Below are 23,260 nucleotides of genomic sequence, written 5' to 3' on the forward strand. Positions count from 1 at the left end.
TCTGTCCCTTATGCTGAAACTTATGTGTGCTCTCTTCCACCACTTGGGCAATAGCCCCCAGCCGGTTACAGTGGTACCAAGCCTAGCTGATTGCTCTTTTGTGTGGCAATCTGATCCAGATTTATGGCCATTTTCAGTAGCTATGGAGAACTCCAAGTACACCAATAACCATCAAGAAGAGGAGTAAGAAGAAGTTGTAGCCATTTCAGACATACATGCAGTTCATGTATGGCATGCTGACACATTGGCAATGCATGGATGGTAGATGGCCACACAATGTAATAGGGAACGGCTGGAATGGGCCCCTCTTTACTAACGTGTAGGTTAAATCCAACCTAATTTGAGCATATTTTAAGCTTACCGTTCCGGCCCCCGTACCCGTTCTGCTTTTCCGAGGGTCCCCCATTCCGGAAACATTCCGGAGGTCCCCGTTCTCATTCCGTGTAACTTTGGCATAAACCGCGGAAATTCTGTACAGTGGTGCCACGTCAGTAGTCAACGTAGATTGCGGAGATCCGTACGGTCGCCACAGCATCGGCTTGCCATGTCATCAGCTTGTCACACCTTTCTACCTCTTAATTCATGGATCTTTTGCCGATCCTTTTCTTGACTTTGTGTCAGATAATATGGGCATGTAACTTTCTGGCCTATCATGCGCTTTTGCAAACACTATACACATTGCATTGCTATCGAGCATAATGGCACTTGAAGACAAAGCCCCACTCTCTAAAGCGAGAAAGTACTAACATTAAAATCAAAATGCATAATGGCTCAACGAGCACAAAAGAGCACTCATTCTCCCCCAATTGTTTCCAATGAAAATACTCTCCTTTCCTAGAATGTCCCCCACAAAAACTGCTTGTTTTCGGAAATTCCCTCAAGCTCTCTCAGATGCAGATAACAAGGACCTAATGCACCTTCCTTTTGTTGGATCAATCGACAAAGCTAAAAACTGATGAAAGGCCCATTCCTCACAAAAACTAAAACTAAAAGAAAATTGGCCAAGCATCTTTGATTGCACCTATGCAGTAGTCAAAAGTGGCGGCATGTTACCAGTTCATAGGTATCCAAGGGAACATATCCAGGAGCCTCTGCTTCCTGGGTCTGCAAGACGGCACCACAGCCATAGCAACTAGGGTCCATGTTAGGCACAATCTCCCTTTTCTTCTTCTTCTTCTTCTTCCTTGTATCGGTAACCATTGTGGCAGAGGAAGGTTTGTCATTGCGCGTTGTACGCTTCGTCAGTGCATTCTCTAAGAAGAGTTCCCCTCTGCTTTTCTCAAAGGCAGGGGCCTCCTTCTTCTCTTCCCCTAAGCTGTTGTTAGCAGTAATGAAGATGTGTTGCCTAGACCTGCGGGGAGGAAAGACCTGCGCAAGAAGGCTCCGCCCGCTGCACAGGTTGTAGGCAGAAGACAGCTTCAGTGAATCCATATTGTGCTTGGATAATTTACTAACAAGTTAACGAAAATTTAAAATAGCCTCCTTTTCCACTATGTCTGCTCAATTTCAAAAAATCGTTGAGTAGCTAGAATCTCAGGAAATTCTCTCTCTCTCTCTCTCTCTCTCTCTCTCTCTCTCTCAGTTAATTGCATGGCACGAAGAACAAGAAGAAGAGTATTTTAACGTTGTGGAAAACTATCCTCAGTTAATTGCATGCGAGAAGAACAAGAAGAAGAGTATTTTAACGTCGTGGAAAACTATCCCGAGAGAGAGAGAGAGAGAGAGAGAGAGCTCTTCATGCATGATCGACAGACCTATAGGACGAGCTAGAAGAACGGGAGGCAGAGCAGAGTTGGGTGCAAAGGACGGTCGTTTGCCAGTACGGCGCAAGGACATAGCAAGGCTGGTGGCAGAGAGGAAGGCTTGGGGGCGAATGCAGGCATGGGCGCAGGCGTTGTGGGCAGGATGGAGGTGATGGTCAAAGGGAAGGGAGCACCTTCGATGACGAGGGGAGGGAATAAGAGAATCTTTAGATTAATGAACTTTTTTTAAAGGGGAAAAAAAAGAGAAATAAAATATAAAATATAAAAATTTTTAATATAAAACCATAACTTTGTTACTCACTCTCTCTCTCTCTCTCTCTCTCTCTCTCTCTCTCTCTCTCAATGCGCTCACACACATGACGAAATGGAAACGAAGTACTTATTTTAAAAGCACTATCCCAAAAAAATCAAATGAGAAATCAACTCATATATACAACCACTTAAATTTATTCATTAAGTTGAGCCAAGAGTAAATAATTGTTGCATGAATTTGACACACGTAACCTCTTAACCATGTGCACCTGGATAGTGCTTGGTGGCGACCTTACTTGGGAGTTTAGCTACACATGCAGCAAGTGCTCAATTTACTCTAACCTAGCTACAATACTCATGACAAGTGTATATATGGTGAAGATACCACACAAAACAAAGCAAGCATTAGTTCTCATCAGTCAAACATGGAATGCACAAAAAAGCATTTGCACACACTCGAGAGAGAAAACATATATATAAGCATTGGAAAGATTACTTCTTTCCAAACTTGAAATGTTACAAGCACACTTGAAATGCAAAAAACAAAGGCCAGACACTCTCCATAGAGAATAGAAGAGAGTAGAGAAGGAGAGATGCTCTTCATTGCCTTCACATAGAGTACAAGCCAAGATAGAGTAGAAACCAAGCTTGAGCTTGTTACCCAAGAGAAGAGAGCTCTTGCTTAGAGATTAGGTCATAAGCCCTTTCACATTCTACAAAATGATATATTTACCTAAAGTTCAATCTAGTTGTCTAGTGAACAATAGTTAAAATAATTAGTTTATGCACAGATTGCAAGCTTAGAAGAAACAAATTCAAACTCACATGAGCTCGTGCTACCATTTCATCATTACATTACATTTAGCATTCCTATTGTATCACTCGAAAAATATTATACAAAATACACGCAATGTTTGAGTGGTGCCCATAACACCTTTTATCATCGTATTTGTAATTGGTAGCTCCAATGAGGGCATCCTTGTTCCAACAAGCTACTACATGACCATGTTTGGCATCTTCACAATTGACTTTCACCAACTCACCACGTTGACTAGGTCTTTAGCCTTTTTGCAGCATTCCCACAACACTATAAAAATAGATCTAATAGGGCTCCAAGTGATGCATTTAGACTTCACATACCAAACTAGGTCATGATACTCCACTTTGATCATCTTTATATACGATTACCATGGTTGACCCAAGCTTTGACCAAACCCTAATTGGCGTGTGTGCACTTTTGGGTGCACATCTCTCCCATGTCTAACGAGTGCATGTACTTGGACACTCCATTGTATAGGGTGTCCAAGATGAAATGGGTCGCGATATGAAAGGCTTGTTGGAATGGAAGTGCCAAGGCATATGCTAGTTTCTGGAAGAGGTTAGAAAGAGAGAGAAAAATGGTTTAAAGTTAGTCACGTATGGCTTGAGTGGAGTTGCTTTGACATATATGTTTGATTAGGCAACCAAGATTGGGGCAAGACATTGTGTTTTGTAATATTTGAGTAATCAAATGCCCATTTGTAGATGCAAAGCCATAGTGTGAATGGATGATGAAGTTAGTATGGGGAGGAAGTTAGTATGGCAATTAACTTGAGGAGGCTTGCGTGGGAAGTGGTAACTTTGACTAGAATTGAGTACTAGTCGTCTTTGTAGCGATGAAGATTTTCAATGTGTTTGAACTTCATGGAAGTTATATATGCTCCTTGACCAATGGATGTTAAAGAGGCTAATGAGGGATGCATCCTCCTATCTGAATTGGGCTATGCCTTGGAAGTATTGGTGCGAATGATACCCCCTGTTTGGACTTGTCCATGTGTTGGTTGATATGAGATTCATTCTTTCTAAAAGATGAAGGAAAATGTTCGGATGAAGGAAACCCATTAGGAGTACCTTCATCCTTTCTTTAGTCCTCAAAGCCAAGTTGTTGAGAGTAGTAAGTGCATATGCTCAAGTTGAAGAATAGAAGTATGTCTTGTGCATGTGTCTGATAGTCAGACACCCTATTATGCATACTCCAGAATTAGGCAATAAGAATAGTATGCGGTGCAAGAAGATTATAAGGACTTTAAGTAGCACTTGCGCGACACATGAAAGTGTCATAAAGTGCTCGCTTGACTCCAAAGAGGGAGTTGGTTATAGAGATTTAACTCCACTCTTTCCTCACAATGCAAGAGTGCATGAGTGTGTGCTCAACTTTCAAGCTTAATCTAAAAGCATACTTAAGGATCAAGAACAAAGGAAAATTATCTATATTCAATCTATTGAATAGATAGGAGTTGAAGCTCTAGGCCTAATATCCTAGCACATTGCTCTAGAATGTTCAACTCTTGCTAGAGGGTTTGCTTTCCCACCCTAGTGACTTGATTTTAGTGTAGAGAGCTCTTATACTAGAGTAGAGTGAGAAGAATTTGAGCTCTTTGCTTGATTGTTTTTGTGGTAGAAGGTTGCAACATCCTCTATGTTGATGTCATTGTAATTAATTCAAGTATCAATGGTGTTGGAGATGTCTTCAACCTTGTCATTGATATGGAGCACCTTCTTAGGTACTGATTCTTAATTATACAATCCAATGTCACTCGGGTGCTTCCCCTTGTTGTGGTTGAGAAGCTTTTGGCCTCCATGCTAGCTTTGTCTCAATAAGTCCCTTTGGTCCTTTGGAATTGAGATCCCCTTCAAGCTTAGACATTCTTGCATTAGGCTTTCTATTAATTGGTAGCTTACATTACTTGTATAATACACTTATGCAATGAGGAGATCCTTGGATACCCACCTTTGCATTTGTTGCTTGAAAGAATGGTGGTGGGACTTGCGAGTAGTTGGGGTGGTCCTACATGTTGATGTAGGCTCATGTCGCCTTTGCGTAGATTGTTTTGAGCTTTGTTGATGTTTAAACACTTGCTACTTTCTTGATTTATTAGTTTGAGGCAACACTGTGGATTGTGGAATTTATAAGCACAAACTCTTTTGACCTTCATAAAATCCTTACCATCACTTAGATTTTTCACTTTGACTAGTGGTTTTGGCACCAAGACCTAGTGTGACTGATGTCTTTGCTTTCTGAGTGAGGGATACTTAGGTTGGAACACCCTTGGTCCTCAATGTGCATATAACTCATGGATTGGTCCATTAGGTGGTAACCATCCCTTTGCTTGTTCCCTATGCCTAACTTAAGCTATGAGGTCATCACCTCCTTATGACACAGTCAATGAGGTCAATTGCATTGCATGCAGGCTATAAAGCCATCTCTTGTACATTCTCTGGAGGTTCAATTGGTAGAGATCGAGTCTATTGTTTCTCTTCCATTATGTTTCTCTCTCTCTCTCTTCTCTCTCTCTCTCTCTCTCTCTCTCTCTCTCTCTCTCTCTCTCTCTCTCTCTCTCTCTCTCTCTCTCTCTCTCTCTCTCTCTCTCTCTCTCTCTCTCTCTCTAGTCATTCTCATTCCCCTTTAGCTCTTGTTCGAGGTTCTTGGGGCATGCCTTAAATCCATCAACAAGGATTGTATTGCAGTTGTTTCCTTCTCTCTCGTGGTGCTGCTCGTGGCCCTTGTTCGCCAATTAAGACACACACACACACACACACACACACACACACACACACACACACACACAACACCAATTATTGTGATCATTTTCAAAAATAGTCCATGAGAGGCATTTGCATTAGCACTTGGTTTTTCTTCTTTCCCAAGCAACCGATACTTGAGATAGCCATGCACCAAAGTTGGTGGGCAGGCCCTCTTGATACACTTAGAAAGGTCAATTTTCTCTTCTAAGTTCTTGAATAAATACTTTATATTGAATATAATCATACACTGAGGTTATCAATGCCTATATTGATGAATTTTTTAATGAGCTTCCCCTGTAACAATGAAGTCGATGATGGTGTTATTGAGAGCACATGATCGTGTTGTGATTGGGGCCAAGAGAGCCTTGATTGAGGCACCTTTTGTGGGCAACCAAAGCTAAACAACAAACGATGAGGAGGAAGTTTGTTGAATCTGACAGTTGCAGGAAATTGAGAGTAAGTTAAGAACTTGGGGTTGAGGTATTTCAAGCCCTTGGATTTTTCTTCCATGCCCGAACAACCACAAGTCATGACTATTGGTGTGCAAAAGCTAGACCTACAAACTTGTATTTCTTATAGGAGAAAAGGATTATATCTAGCAAGAAAGTGGAAATACAGAGGCTACGAGTCCAAGATCTAGACATGATGCTGTGAAAAAATTTGAATGTTCAAAGCTCCATCATCGTATTAGATTCGACCAAGGGGGGACAAGATTGACACACACAAAATTTTAAAGACTTCTACCACTTATTGGGCTTTCTAGAAGCTCACTAAAATTTGTTGGGGTGGTAAAGCCCTATGTGTCGTCCCTAAGTGTTGGGCAGCCAGACACTAAATAATAGAAACATTAACACTAACCATTCATCGCATAACCCTAATCACAAATAGTGTCTCCTCTTCTTCTCTCTTCTCCATCGCTACACACATACACACACTTTCTCCCTTGCGCACTTCAACTAGTATCAGAGCTTGAGGATTGTAGAGCACCATTGGAGCTTGGCAAGGAAGCAGGGAAAAAACACAGCAAAAACTTCATGTTTCTACAGATTTGTTTTCATCAATTAAAACCATGTAATCTGTGTAATCGAGTAGCCAAGTGTTTCTTTGTGGCATCGCTGATCAGGACATATGTCTCAAAAGGGAATGAAAATCTTGTCTCGTTTTTCTTATATTTCTGGCTTTAATTTTTTAGACCTCAGTTTGTGAGCATTGTCTTTATGATAAACAAACATAGTCACCACACAAAAGAGGCAACACTCAGAAAAGTGAGCCATTAGTGCATAAGGATTTTTGTGGGCCTATCCCTAACATATCCATGGGGGGGTCATTGTACTTTGTTACATGCATAGATGACTTCTCAAGGAAAGTGTGGGTATTGTTGGAATTAGGGTTGCACAAAAACACACACAGCTTGGAGAAGACAAAGCAAGCTCAAAGCAAACAACAGAGAGTATATTACTTAGTGTGCAATGGAAAGATAGATAGCGCTAGAGTGATGGGCGTATATACAATGCACGGGGGGGCGGGGGGGGGGGGGGGGGGGGGGGGGGGGGGGGGAGAAAAAATGCCCTGGCGGTCCTAAGTGTTCACACATATCACTACGACATGTATATGGTAACAAATCCCCCCTGGGAGTGATGCAGTAAACGAGATATGTCACCTAGAGTATAGGGAAGTCCAAACTTACAAGTAATGTCTCTATGTAACTTGTTTGACACAAGGAAATACCACCATCACACTGCTTAAATTGTATGCCCAAGTAATGATTTAACACAAATATTTCATCTTGATAGTAGCATTCAAATCATCCTTAAATTCAGCAATATGTCTCTCATTTGGTCCAATGATCACCAAATCATCCACATAGAGAACCACAATGAGAAGCACATCACCCTCACACTTTAGATGCAATGTGCTTTTTGTTGGATTGTCATGAAAGCCTCGTTTGACCAAATGAGTGTCAGACTTCTCATACCAAGCACGAGGAGATTTCTTCAGTCCATACAAGGCTTTCTTACATTTGCACACATTATCCTCTTGTCCTTTCTTGACAAACCACGAGGTTGCGCTCCATAAACTTCCTCAAATATGCCACCATTCAAAAAAGCAGAAACAATGTCTGACTGATGTACATCCCAACCAAAATGAGCTGCCAATGTACATAGAAAACACACAGTCATCATACGACAAGTGGGAGCAAAAGTCTCTTCATAATATATGCATTTTTGTTGTGCATAAACATTTGTAACAAGTCGAGCCTTATAGCAATCAATCTCACCATCCGGCTTGCGTTTCAACTTGTAAACCCACTTCGTACTAATGGCCTTTTTGCCAGGAGGCAAATCACATAAAGTCCATGTGTCATTTTCTATAAGTGCATCATGTTTTGATTGCATGGCATCCATCCAATTTTTTGAATTTTGTGCTTTATCAAAAGATAGAGGTTCCTCTACATCATGTAAGCTAGACATAGCCAAAGCATAACAATCTGATGTATAAGATGCATGGCGAGAGCTTGAACAAGTGCGACTAGACAAAGGTGCATCCAATTTACTGTCATGCAATGTATGCAGCAGTCATTTTGACATACCTCTAGCCTGCTCATTTTCATCACTTTTCTCATCAAGTACATCATGTAAATCTGCATCAGTAATAGGCTGATCTGAAACATTTTTAGAAACCCCCATAGGCTGTACATTTGCCTCATTGAAATTTACATTCAAACTTCCACCACTGAAAAGAGGCAACAAAGTGTCATAAATGTCTTGTGAGATTACATTACTGTCTCTAGTACATGACAGCAAGGGCTGAACACAATCTGTAACATTTAATGGCCTAAAAACTTGTGTGTAGCAGAAATTAGCATGAACATAGTGGGCATTTCATTAGAATAGATTCCTAATGAGAATTACAAGAGTGCTTGGGTGGAGAGAGCAACAAAAAGCATAACACCTAGTTAGATAGCATGAACAATACTTTCAAAAGAGAGATAAATTAAGCTATTGACAACAATTGAGGACCAGATTTACATGGAGCCGGTCCCCCCTCCAAAAGGCTTTGTATTATGGTTTCTCCCATCAAGAGAGACATTGTACAATACAATTCTTTGTGTTCCTTCAAGACTAGCTAGTGCAATGAAGATGAAAGCTTCATGCACTAAGCAAAACACTTAGCAAACACAACATCAATTATCCCCGGTCTCAGACCCAAGACCTCACACACCTTCGAAGATGGTGAGAGCTAGCAGGGTATGAGAGTAGATTGAGAGGAAGAAGGAGTAGTCTTACGAGAAAGATGTACATCTCCTCACATAATCACTCATATTAGCATAGCTTAGCTTAGTAATTAGCTTGGTAGAGGAGATGAGCATGCATTGGAGCTTGGCTCTTGGTTGGATTTGCATCCACATGCCAAGAGTGTGTCGATGTAGGCTTCTATCTCACAAGCTTGGAGTAGGTGATGAGATCTCCATTAAAGCTTGGGAAGAGATAGTCTTTTTCTTGCTTCTCACATAGACTGTGTGAGAGTGTGTGTGTGATAATGCCTTGCAAAATCAGCCTTTCTCTCTCTTGGTCGACCCCTCTTGCTATTTCCTCTTGCAGGCTCCCCATTGGACAATGCCAAGCTTAGCCAATAGGAAAATAGGGGTAAATTGAAGAGCCTTCTGACATGTGTCCCTTTTCCCTTTTTGAGAGAGCTTTATTAATTAAACTTAATTGATTTAAATGAATTAAATCCCCATTGGACCTTTCCCCACTCTGGCCAATAGGAATTAAGTAGCCCATTGGGCTGCTCAATTCCTATTGGACCCCTTCACGGGGTGTCCAATAATCATCCATGAGACTTAATTTTCATTGGTTCTTTTTATTAAGTGTTTTAAAATTAATTAGACTAAATTTACTCTAGCCTAATTCTCATTGGTCCACTTCAAGGGTCATCCAATAGGAATTGAGCACACTTTGGGGGCAACTAGTTTAGGCATCTGACATGTGCCCTTTATGCCCTTTGTATTCAAATGGGAGCTTGTGTGTGTGTGTGTGTGTAAGTTTTTTATTCTTTCTCTCTCAGGCCCCTACCTTTAGGGCTTGCCTCCTCATGTGTAGGGATGTGTGTTGACTTTGGAGAGTACACAAACCATCCAATTTATCCTAAGCTTTAACCCTTTGGACTTACACTTTGAATTTGGAACCTTAGCATTTTGGAAGTCTTAATGTGCTGCACCCTAGGGTCTTTGGAGCACATTTCATGTACATAGCTCTTCTGCAGATGGCCCCCCTTTGGATCCCTATTGTCCCTCCTTTGGATCCCTACTGTGGCCTCATCTGCCAGCCTTACCAATTAACTAGCTTTCTCTCCCCTGGCACTTCCCCATAGATCAGTTTAACATGAGAAAATCATTTAGGAGATCTAGATATTAGTTATTATGACACAATCTTCCACAAACACAACATCTCGTGAAATCAGAATACGCTTTGTTTGTGGATGATACAACCTGTAACCTTTGATTTCAGCACTATAACCAACAAATATACATTTGAGAGCCTTATCATCCAATTTTTTGCGATGTGTTTGTGGAACCGAAGCATATGCCAAACATCCAAAAACATGCATATGCTCAATAGAAGGCTTTCTATCATGCCATGCTTCATATGGAGTAATAGATTGCAAAGCTTTCGTAGGACACTTGTTAAGTACATAAGTGGGACACATGGTGGCCTCAAGCCAAAACGAATGCGGCAAAGCTTGACTTTTGACCACATGGTGTTATTTCTATAAGTGACCTGTTTTTCCTCTCAGCAACACCATTTTGATAAGGCGTATAAGGCACTGTACATTGGTGTTTTATTCCATGAATAGCCAGAAATGCATTAAATTCATGAGATATATACTCCCTCCCTCGATCTGAACGGAGGGTGCCCATAGTACTATTTGAGACATTTTTAGCCATAGCAAAAAATTGTTTTTGAAGCACATAAACACTTTGGACTTTGCTTTAAGCGAATACACCCATGCATACCTGGAGTAATCATCAGTGAAAGTCACGAAGTAAAGATAATTGCCCAAGGATGGATTTTGCATGGACACACAAACATCACTATGCACAAGCTGCAACCTGCATGTGGCCCTAACTGAACCATCCTTTGGAAACTTGGAATGTTGCATCTTACTCAAAATACAGCCTTCACAAACATGTTTGACAGGTGCTTCAAGAGGCGGCAAAGAAGCAACCATATTAGATTTCTGCAAACGCCTACAAACGCAGCAAACTGGCAAAATTCAGATGCCCAAAACGTGCATGCCAAAGTTTTGCATTTGAAATAGCCTTAGAATCCACAAGAGCATTTGCAAAATTCTACCCACACTTTTCATATGAAGTGATCTTATACAGCCCACGACATAAAATGCCAGATGCAACAATTTCATCACCAAAACTGAGATCATGGACTGCACATCTGTCATCCACAAATTTGACTACAAGACCAAGTCTACCAAGTGTAGATATAGAAAAAAGATTCTTCTTGATCCCACGTACATACAATGCATCAACAAGTGTGAAAGAAATACCATTTACAGTAGTAAGCACAATCTTTCCAACTCCCTGAACCGGATAAGAGGCATTGTTGGCACACGTGACTGAATTCCCATGAGGGACAGGCTCAATAGAGGTAAACAAATCACGATGTGAAATAATGTGCTTTGTAGCACCACTATCAAAATACCATAGACGTGAATCTGCAACAATTGACATGCATGCATCATGGACAACAAGATCACAAGTGCACTCTGCACTAAAAGCCCATTCTACATCAACATTAGCATCATAGTCTCCTTTCATAGAAGACTCAACAATAGATGCATTTGTAGTGGAACCAGCCTCTTTGGCCTTCAACTTAGGACACTGCTTGATCAAGTGCTCATTACCATTACAATAATGGCAATGCAATTTCTTTTTTCCCTTATCACCAGAATTCCCATACGAATTTTTTCCAGCAAAAGAATTAGGAACAGGTGATTTACCACTCGTAGAAGAACCATGAGGAGTGGCTACATTGTTGTTACCACCTTTTCTTTGAGCAGCAATAAAGGCTTGTTCAACTACACGCTGTCTACTCCTATTTTTTTTGGAAAGTGACTCTTGCAACAATGTGCATAATGCATCAAACCTGACAACTTCTAGATTTCCTTGGGTCATAAGTCTCCAAGTACTAGCAAAAGTCTGGTAAGAATCTGGCAAAACATCAAGAATAGTCTGCACAAGGGGACTATCAAAAATGACTTCGCCTGCAGAAATAAGTTGCCCATTGATATCCTTGATACAACAATGAAAGTGCATAATCTTTGACTCCAATTCTTTACGAAAAGCAATGCAATTTTAGCCTCATTGCAACTTGTATAAAGACTAGCCAGAATATCCCAAGCCCGTTTTGCAAACTTTGCCTATCGAATGTGAGGAGTAATAGTGTGCTTCACAGACAATGCAATCAATGCATGAGCGTGACCCCAATGAGCTTGCTTAGTCGTAAGCAAAACAGCTCTTGCAGCATCAACCCTGCCACCAAAACCTGCAACATCCTCAACATTGCCTACATCCTCAGAACCAGGACGTACATCAATGCCTTGCACAATGTTCCAGACACCTTTTGACACAAGGACATGTTGCATCATGTAAGGCCACATAGGGTAATTCTCCCCATCCAATCAATCAACACATCTGTGTTCAAGAGGTGAATGTTGTACCTGATCAAAAATTGCTTGAAAAGAGGAGAAACGAAGAGGGAACAACGTGTGCTATATAGCACAAACCATATAAGACTCTAGGGACCTATTATGCAGAAACCGACACTCACAAAAAACTGCACAAAATGAAGAACTAGCATGTTCAACACACTGGTTGTAGTGGAAACAAAGTCCGAAATGAGCCGAAATGGAAAATTTGAGAAGATCAAGCTCTATGAGATTACGCAAAATAACTATCAACCTTCTGACGCTCATAGAAATTGAAGAAAGTGAGCAGGCGTGTGTTGGAGCTGCTGGCGACTAAGCCCGAGAGGATGCAACCTGCTCTGATACCAATTGTTGGAATTAAAGCTGTAGGAAAACACACACAGCTTGGAGAAGACGAAGGAAGCGCAAGGCACACAATAGAGTGTATATTACTTAGTGTGAAATGAAAAGATAGATAGCTCTAGAGTGATGGGCAAATATGCAATGCACGGGGGGAAAGACCTCCTAGTGAGGGAAAAAATGCTCCGGTAGTCCTAAGTGTGTTCACACACATCACTACCACATGTATATGGTAATAAGTGTAACCTCTCAGGAAGAAGGATGAAGTCCTTTCAAAATTTCAAAATTTTGTGGCATTAGTGAAGAATTAGTATAGCAAGAAAGTCAATTTATTGAGGTCAGATAATGGTGGTGAGTATGTTAGTAAAGCCTTTCAAAATTTATGTGATCCCAAAGGCATCAAAAGAGAGTTAACGGCTCCATATAACCACCCCTCCACAAAATGGTGTTGCTGCGAGGATGAAGTGTACCATACAAGAGAGGCTTTGTAACATCTTATCTAATACAGAGTTGCCTAATGGATTTTGGGTAGAGGCGTTAGCTATAATTTTCCATCTTATTAATAGATCTCCCAACAAGGCTTTATAGGAGAATGTACCTGAAGAGCATTGGCCTGGCAAGCCACCTTCTTACAAGCATCTTAGAGTCTTTGGATGGGAATTATATTGTCATGTTCCAAAGGAGTTCACGAACAAGTTGGCTCCCAAGTCAAAGAAATGCATATTTGTTGGCAATCCTAGCAGATGGGATATCAATTATTCGATCGTGCAACTAAAAGAATTGTTTGCAACAATGACGTATATTTCAATAGAGAGAAGATGTATAAGAAGCATGTGCATACAATGGAGGTCAGGAGAGTTATTTTCCAGCAAGATGGGGTTGTTTACAATAGGGCTGAAATTCCTAATGTAGGAGAACAAGGCCATAATCCTCCTGTAGTACAAGATGTTGTTGAGGGACAACAAGCTCAACCAATTATTAGAAGATTTGCAAGAGTTTCAAGGCCTCGTGATAGATATGCTCCCTCATTGAACTACATTATGTTGACCAATTGTGAAGTGCCCTACTACTATGAGGAGCCATGCTAATGGAAGACAAGGTGAAGTGGAAAAAAAATATGCATTCAGAAATGGACTCCCTACATAAGAATCAAACTTGGAAGTTGGTTCGGTTGCCTAAAGGTAAAAAGGCATTACCATGAAAATGGGTGTACAAAGTGAAGATCACACCTCATGATAATTAACCCAAGTACAAGGCACAACTTTTTGCTAAAGAATTTAAGCAGCAACATGGTATTGACTTTGATGAGATCTTTTCTCTGGTTGTCAAGATGACTACTCTACAATGCATTATTGTGTTGGTTGATACAGAGGACATGGAACTCGACCAGATGGATGTCAAGAAATCTTTCTTGCATGCTGATGTTCAAGAAGAACTTTATATGCAGCAACCATAAGGTTTTGTTGAAAAGGCTAGAGAAGACTTGGTGTGTCAGTTAGAAAAGATCCTTTATGGTCTAAAACAGTCATCAAGGGAGCGGTATCGTAAATTTTATTCGTTTATTCTCTCTCAAGGCTACAAACAGAGTGATATGGACCACTACCTCTACACTAAGCAAGCTAAGGATAGTAGTTTGTTGATTTTGATCCTTTATGTGGATGACATGTTAATTGCCAAGAAAAGAAGTAATGAGATTTCAATCTAGAAGTCAGAGTTACATGCAAACTTTGAAATGAAAGACATGGGTGAAGCAATCCATATCCTTGGCATGTAGATTAGGCGAGGCAAATACAAAATTTTTGTCTTTCTCTCTCATTGCAAGTACATTGATAAAGTGCTTAGGCATTTCAATATGGAGAGGGGGAAGGCATTGAGTAATCCATTGCCTCCATATGTGAAACTTTCTAAAACGGATTGCCCTAAATTCAAAGAGAAAAAGGTAGAAATGACTAAAGTGCCTTATTCGTCTGTAATTGGGAGTTTGATGTATGTTATAGTTGCTACACGTCCTGGCATTGCTTTTGCAATGGGATAGGCAAGAAACATTTGGAGGCAGTGAAAGGGATGAGATTGACTTGGACAAGAGAAGGTCCACTTCAAGCTATGTCTTTGAATTCACTGGAGGTGCAGTTTCATGGAGATTTTATTTGCAAGATTGCATTACCTTGTCTACTATAGAGGCTGAATATGTTGCAGCTTTGGAAGCTTGAGGACAAGCAATTGCAACTTACCAAGGTTCACACCAATGAGAATCATGTTGATCTTCTAACAAAGGGCTTATCTTCAGAGCGGTTTGTACATTGTTGCCACTCATGGGCATTGGGTAGACAATAATTGTCAACCTATATTGTATGCGTATATATATATATATATTGTTACCACATCTTAAAGGCACATTGTCCTTTAAGTGGCAGGTTGTTGGGATAATAAAGCCCAATGTGCCGTGCCTAAGTGTTGGGCAACTAGACACTAACCAAAAACTAACACTGACCATTCATTCTACATAAAACAATAAGGACTCATAACCCAAATCACCATTGTGATAGGAGTCCACAAATTGTGTCGCCTCTTCTTCTCTCTTCTCCATTGTTGCACACACATGCACATGCTCTTGCTTGCACACTTCAAAGTTTTCAAACATCATGAATATTTTTGTTTTTATGCATTCACAAATAAAGTCAAAGGTTTCTCCTAACATTTTTTTCCCCTTTGCATTGTGATTATGCATATAGCTTGGGTTTACACAATGTCCATGCACTCACAACATGTGATAAGACTGCCCATTGCTTTTTCTCCTCAATATTTTACTAGAAAAGTTAACCTAAAGACCACTTTGTGTTCTACCCTAAGGATTTTCCTTGAGCGGTATGACTGGCCTCTAAGTCATCTGAAGGCTGCTATGTGTGGATCAACCTCTAAACCTCAAAACATATGTCTTTGTGTCAAGCTAGCTTTAAGCCATGCATGGTTAGCTTATTTGAACTTATGTTGATGCATCATTGTCTATAAACCATTTTGGGAGCCCGTGCTAGCTTTCCTTTCCTTTTTTGAGTCTAAATTCCTTTGAGCATTGCGTCATCTCCTAGGCTGGCTCCACCTATGAGTTAAACGAGCGAATATTAGGTGCAAACCATCCCTAGACCTGACCTCTTTGAGGCCACCACCTCCTTATGACATAGTCAATGAGGTCATACACATTGCATTGAGGCTGTAAAACATATCTTGTATCTTCTCAAAAGGTTCAATTAGTAGAGATTAAGTCTATTGTTTCTCTTTCATTTTGTGATGCTCTCTCTCTCTCTCTCTCTCATGGTTGAGGTAGATGCATAAGGTATCTAAAAGAGGCATGAGGGAGCTCCACTTTTGCTTTGTCTTTAGCCTTGGATTGAGTAGGGAGCCATGTGTAGTCATCAAACTTTATTGTATAGCTGAATCCTCTTGAGCTGGTAAGGAGTGTTTGGGACCCATGTTTGAGAGTTATCTTCTGACTTCTTGGTGGAATCACCTTTAAATTTTGGTGCACTTGAATTGGTTGTGTTTTTGTTAAAACTTCTTCTCAACACTTGTGTTTGCATTGTCAACTTATAGACTTGTACGAATGAGAGGGCTTTCACTTTTGCCTTTATGCTAGCTAGCAACTTGGCAAATCGTAGCATTGACTAGCTTTGCAAGGTCCTCATGTGATTGTATTGTGTTCTTCCTAGGAAAATCTTAGAAAACCTAGAATCATTAAACTTGGTTCTTTCTTTGATGTCTCTGGTCACTTCAATTCTCTCAAAAAGTACCATGGATTTTGCAAGTGTTCCATCACGTGAAGCTTGTGGGTCACTTTCTAGCTATTCCACAATTTGTGCCCATCACTATTACTAAGCTTGTCTTCTCTTTGACACAATTTTGTTGGCACTAATGACAATTCCTTGCCTTTGCTTGTGTGGATTGAAGTCTCCTTAGGCTATGGGTGATTGATACAACGGTCCCACACACACATTAAGGTTTTTCATTTAGCATTAGACTCATTGGGCAGCCATGCTCTTGCATATAGTGCAATCTACAATTGCAATGGGAGAGCCTATAATTTGTCCAAAGTCAACAATTATCACACCATAACTCTTTGCACTCTTTCATTGGATGATCATAGCCTCCATAAATTAGGCACTGATAAGGATCCACCTTTGGCTTTTGCATGGAATGGTTAGTCCATCTTTGAAGGATTGGCTTAGGCTCTAAGAAGTGTGTAACAAGATCTTCAACAAAATGCACACACTTTCTTGGATGCAATTCTCTAGCCCTTAGCCATGGAGGGGACACATTTGTTTTCTCTCGTCCTAGCATGGATACAAGATTCATTATTTTCTCCACATGCACTTTATTCTTAGGCTCAATAGTTGCCTTGATAGTTTGTCAAGAGGGGCATCAACATCCATCGACTCATTTTCATCAATGAGGATGGACTCTTCATACCGCTTGCCAAACAAATGAGCATAAAGCTTTCAATTTTCAAGCCCTCAAGGAAGCATAGCCTCTCTTGGGTTGGCATTTCATTGTTAGACATCTAGTTATGTTTGCTTCAAGCATGCAATACAATCCCTGATGGACTCACCCTGTAGCTCCTTGAAGTGCTTAACACCATCTTGGTGTGGGCTTCTATAAAGCGTTTGACTAAAATCTCGAAGTCATGTAGCACTCTCAACTCAAGCATTTGAAATCAGTGAGACAATGCAGCTCGTCTCTCTAAAGTGAGAGCGAAATTTTGCACCATTACATGAGCATTGCTTACTCTTTCAACATGTACCACTTGTTGTGCAATTATTCAACCTGATGATATGGATTACTTGTAGCAAAAAATTTGTTACACAATCTTCCTAGCATGGATGGCTTGATTTATTCCTAGCATGCAATAGTAGGCCTTTTTTCTGATTTCTTCTTGCCATGTAATAGGAGGCCTTTTGTAGGATTTATTCTTGCCATGTAATAGTAGGCCTTTTGTATGTTTTGGCAATTCATTTATATGTGAGCCCATGCATCTATTGGTTGTCGTATCCCTTGGTTGGCTAAATGGCCACCATTTAGGATATGTGTCAGTAGGAATTTGAAAGAAATTTCTACCCACTCCATCTTTTTCAAACCTAGGTTAACGCTATGGCTCTTAAAGTAACCAAATGGAGGCATTGTAGTGATGGTGTTGTGGTGGTATACAATCATTTTCCTCATTGTGTGAAAAGGAAATCCCTTGCATATTTTGTCCAATTTCTAGTCCCTTTCACCTTTTCTTGCCTTAGGACATTAGGCTTGAAAAATGGTTCCCTAGCCATGTGTGATTTCCAAGTATGTGATTATCAATGTGTTCGTACTCAGCATCCATTGATCATAGTGACAAAATTTCACATGAGTGACTTCCTTCTACATGGATATAACTGAACGTGAGGTGTAACAAATATCTCTAGTCAAGTCTTGAGGTGCCACATAGAGATTTCCTTGTAGATTCTTATTATATATGACTTTACAATTATCTATAGAGACTCTATGAGCTATAAAAGAAGCAAAAAAATCCCGAACTTTACATTTGAGTGAGATGTGTTGATATGCTTGCAATGTGAATCTATCAATTTTTCCCACCACACTATATGTTGCATAGTTTGTAAGGCCATCATATGAGAAGAAGCCAATAGTGCACATATAATTGGTGGATTCTAGCTTGCATGCTGATGAGGTCTTTATTTGTGATCATGAATGGTGCAAAGCAAGTTCATGGTCCACCTTTGGGGCCTCGAAGGCAACACCTTTGGGACAAAATTTTAGGAAAGCTTTGTTGGAATATTTCTTCTTGCCAAAATACATTGGCCAAATGGCGGCTGGAAAGTGATTGAAAAACGGCCAGCTAGTAGCCGGTAAGTCAATGGCTGGTGGCCAGATTTCAATGGCCGGTGGCCAAGTTCTACTTGGACTTGGTTACACAAGGGTGGCCACACATGGACACATAGCCGAGTTCTACTTGGACTTGGTGACACAAGGGCAGCTACACATGGGCAAATAGAGGCTCCCTTACATCTATATAAGGAGGAGTTCTCTATGAGCCATGGCATGCACATACACACACATCGTTATTAAAGGATAGTCAGTCCCTTGTATTACTACATGCTCTAGTTGTCTAAATCGCCATCTAAGCTCTACCTTGAGAGTGCATGGGTGGATGACACCATCACTTTGTAATAGTGTGCTAATCTAAATTTTTGAATTGCCACTAATCTACTTTGCATTGTATCTCTCTCTACTCTCCTTGCTACAAGATCCTATTGTATTTCACATTCCTTACAAGATGTGTGTACATCATCGGCATATTTTTCCATGGTTGTATGATCCTCTCCAAACTTGTTGTGCATATCATTTTGCATATGAGATCACTTGTCCCTGCTCACTTATTGAATACTTTTGACAAATCCCTATAAATATGAGAAATGTCAATTCACATTTCAAGAATATCCACTAGTTGAAGCTTTTGGTTCTTGAAGTCATAAAATCCTTGTGTTGTGTCCATGTGGTTTGTCTTGGTGTTTTTAGCTTGAAGATGGCCCCAATTCACCCGATTTGACTCTAGTCTTGAAGTTTGACCCACAAGAGTGTATCGCCTAAAATTTACAAAATCCTTGTATCTAAGTGTTAGAGCCCTTGTAGTTCACTCACTTAGTCAAATAGATTTGGGTAGTCCAAAGTCAATACTATGTCAAAAATAAATAAGTAGATATCCCAAAACTGTCAAAAAACTAGTTTTTGACACCCTTGGTTTTGGAGCATTAAATGATCCTTTAAACTTTAAAACTGTAAAACTTTTTGCCATAATAGTTATAGACCTCTTTGCAAGTTTTGTTTTGCTAAAACGATCTTTGTGATCGACGTTTGTATGTGAGGGTTCTGGCTGCTTCACTAAGGGCTTTTTTTCTTGTTGCCCCTTGGATCGTTCTGTGCCAACAACTCAAATCGTTTTTTGCACTTGAGTCATCCTTGCACTTCCCCTCCCATCTATGGGTAAAACTAAACGTTTGAGTCAATGAGGAGTCAAGAGTGATGTCAAACTTGTCAAAAAAAAAATTTATCATGCTCTAATGGCTCAGACCATTGTTCCAAAACTTTAGTTTCACATGTACCCTTAGGGTCAAACCCCCCTTTTGAGCCTCTTGGTGGTGCTAGAATTTTCAAATTCTGCTCCAATCACCATGTATGTGGTCATATTGTTTTGTGACAACTGATCAACAAATGCAGATTAGGGTATGTTCATCTGACAATATGACTTTTAAGCCTTCTAGCCCACATTTTATCCAAAAAATCCTCTTAGGTCTCATCTAAATCAAGAAAAAAATGTTTGAATAAACTTTTGCAACCCATGACTTCCTCTTAGTCTTTGACCGTGAAACTTCCAAATTACAAAAACGTTTTAACATAAAAGTTGTAGAGCTCCTTTAAACAAAAAAGAAGTTTTCTAATCATAGTTGTATGTAAAATCTATGGCTATTTTTTTGAGATTGTATGCGATCTCTCAGATCATTTCGTAATCATAGTTTTCTGAGATTGTATGTGATCTCTCAGATCATTTCGTAATCATAGTTTGTATGTAAAAGCTATGGTTGTTTTATTGCTATCTCTCATATCGTTTTTAGTCAATAACTAATATCAATTTTTTTGTATTGTTTTGTGAAAATTCCGGTACTTTAATATGATTTCTAGCCCCCCTTTTGAGCTCACTAGCAATGTCAAAATTTGCAAATTTTTCTTGTATTACCCTGTAGCAACTCATATTGTTTTTGAACACATGGTTACGGGATGAAAATTTGAGAGTATCTATGTGTCCCTAGGTGTTTTCCCAACCCTTGGTCCAGTTTAGATCCCAAAAATGCTTGTCTTTGCTCAAAAGGATCTGAGTGACCCCAACATGATTTGAGCCAATCAAATGGTCATTAAATCTCTTCTAGGGAAAGACCTAATGTTGATGAAGATAATAACCCACCTAAACTTTCAAACGAAGCACAAAAACAAGAGAAAGATTAAATTATGCAAGTCTTTATATGCATTTTTGTGTTTTGTGTGTGATAAAACATAAAAGAGTTAAAAGAGTACAAATTCTAAACAAACCCTAACTAGCCTTACACTAGTTCCTCACCAATTCTATACTTACCCTCTTCTAATTGACATGAGTAATCTCCACCATGGGGGTTTTTTCAAGTTTCTATAGAGCTTGCACTCTCTTTTGCTACCCCATAAAAAGGCCAAAAATTCTAATCTAAATATGCTAATTTTGTAAGCAACAAAGCTAGTTTATTTGGCCAATTACCTAAAATGCAACATCTACATATGTGAACTCTCAAGCGGAGTTTGGTGATCCCAAAAACAAATTGCACCAAAAAAAGGTTGTATTGATGCACATATCCTTTAAATGATCAAATCCGGTTAGCATACTTGGCTAGTGCTAGGTGGTGATCATACTTTGCATATGGAAGCACCGTTACACATATAGTGCAACAAGTGAATGATCTACTCTACCTTAGCTATGATACTCGTGAAGAATGTATCTATGGGGAAGATACCTCTTCTAAATCTTGCTCACACAATCGATCCCACTCAATCTATAATCTATAATCAACAAAGCAAGCATTGGTTTTCATCAATCAAACATAGAATGTGCATTCGAGCACATGCATAAAGCATATATATACAAGTCTTTGTGGAGAGACCACTTCTCTCTATGCACATAGTAAGAAATAAAGAGCATACAAAGTCAATATAAGAGGGTAGAGAAGGAGAGAAGCTCTTCATTGCTTCAACATAGAGTACAAACCAAGCTAGCAAGCTATGGAAGCTTCAACTTATTGCCAAGAAGAAGAGAGCTCTTGTTTAGAGATCCGATCAAAATCCCTTTCACATTCTACAAATTCATAGATTTGCCTATAGCTAGTTGTTTGATTGGATAATAGTTAAAATAACTAGTCTATGCATGGATTGGGAGCATAGGAGACACAAATTGGAACCCATATGAGCCTATGCTATCATCTCACCATTACATTGTTGGGTAACCCTAGCCATGGGTACCACTTCGCTTCCTCTCTCATGACAAGAGCCTATGAGAAAATCCTTGGTCCTACAAATCTCAAGCAGTTACTAGACCATATATGTCCAAAATTTGAACGTCAAATTCACTTTTCATGTCGATGGCTTTTCACTTTTTCAACACCGATTACAACTTTTACAATCTAAATTCTACAAATTTTGTATGTTTTCTTGTCTCCTCTTACTTTGGACTATTGCGTAAATCTTAAAATTTGAAGGTGGAATAGCTAGTTCGTTTTGAGCATTGTTGTACGAGATATGACTTAGTATTTAGACAGGTTTATTGACAACAATGCACATGGTAGGCAAATGTGGTCCCCTTGTTTCCAACTTTTGACATGTAGTGGATACCTATTTGTGAGTAAGCTTAAATTTCTCGTAGGTGATTAAGCTCTTCTATAATGATCGCGTGGGGTAGGCAAATATGGTCCCCTAGTTGTTTTCGACTTTTGATGTGTATTATTTGTTTAATGGGGAGTAAGTCTGAATTTTGGTAAATCATTATGCTCTCCTATAGCATACACATACACAAGAAGATTTAGAAATTTTCTCATGTAGGAAAACAAAGTCTTTCTCAGTGTTTTTCATACAATGCATAACATCATGAGCTGCTGCTCGAGAGGCACCGCATACCTAGCTAGGTACGATTGGGGGCAGGGGACCACCGCCCCCCTCACCGGGCCGGCGGTCCCCTACCCCCAATCGTCCCTAGCTAGGTATGCAGCGCCTTGCTCACAGAAGCTCATGATGTTGAGGTAAGTCACAATGTGGGAAATATTGTGAGAATTTGTCCAAAACGTCTTGTGATAAACACTAGGTGGCTAAAACTGAATAAAATCATGCTCCAATTTTTTAGTGTTTTGAGGGTGAATTGTCTACGTGCTAGGAAGCTCGCAATCAGAGGCTTTTTCCATGCAATGTGCAAGAAGTCGAGCTGTCCGGCAAGGTTCCTGATGTCGTGTAGTTGCCAAGCACTCAAAGGAGCTGCGTTGTAATGTTTGGGTGGCAGGCATGGAGTGGTTGTTTGAAGCAGCGCTTGCAGAGTGTCTATCCACTACACAACATTTGGTAAGATGTCGATTTGAAAGGCTTCTGCTTTCCCTCTTATCATACTCCTTTACAATTGCCATGACCGCAGAATGTAGGCTTCTTAGCAGAGGAAAGCCGTGCTGGGCGCTCTGTTGAAAGGGCATAGCTCCACGTGCTCATAACATGCACACACCAAGTCACCCTTATTATACTGCTCAAACCTATACTTAATTGGGCGTTGAATTGATAAGGATTAGGGTGCAATATGTCCTGCTCCTTTTGAGCCATCATCCATTCTTCAATCGCCAATATATTACTCCCAAGACTTTAATGTATGATTGTAGACCACACCATTGAGTTAATCTAATGGTATAATTGTTTATGTCTCAATCACCACTATGGATTATTACAATCTTATATTGAATTAAAATCAATGGTATGATGATTTATGTCTCAATGAAAACTTATTATAATGGCATCCTGCAATAAGC

General features: G+C 39.9%; 1 protein-coding gene across 1 annotated transcript in view; it reads right to left on the reverse strand.

The window, feature by feature from the left end:
* The window catches only part of NOA1 (P-loop containing nucleoside triphosphate hydrolases superfamily protein), a 60,098-nt gene extending 58,640 nt beyond the window's left edge, over positions 1-1,458 (reverse strand). Inside the window, exon 1 of the mRNA XM_086514867.1 lies at positions 1,054-1,458. Within this exon, the coding sequence (XP_086370993.1) occupies positions 1,054-1,431 (378 nt within the window). The 5' untranslated portion in view covers positions 1,432-1,458. The remainder of the gene's footprint in view (positions 1-1,053) is intronic.
* Positions 1,459-23,260: the final 21,802 nt, after the last annotated feature.

The sequence above is a fragment of the Adiantum capillus-veneris genome, chromosome 6 (genome assembly GCF_014529385.1).
Source record: "Adiantum capillus-veneris isolate H3 chromosome 6, ASM1452938v2, whole genome shotgun sequence".
NCBI classification, from domain to species: domain Eukaryota; kingdom Viridiplantae; phylum Streptophyta; class Polypodiopsida; order Polypodiales; family Pteridaceae; genus Adiantum; species Adiantum capillus-veneris.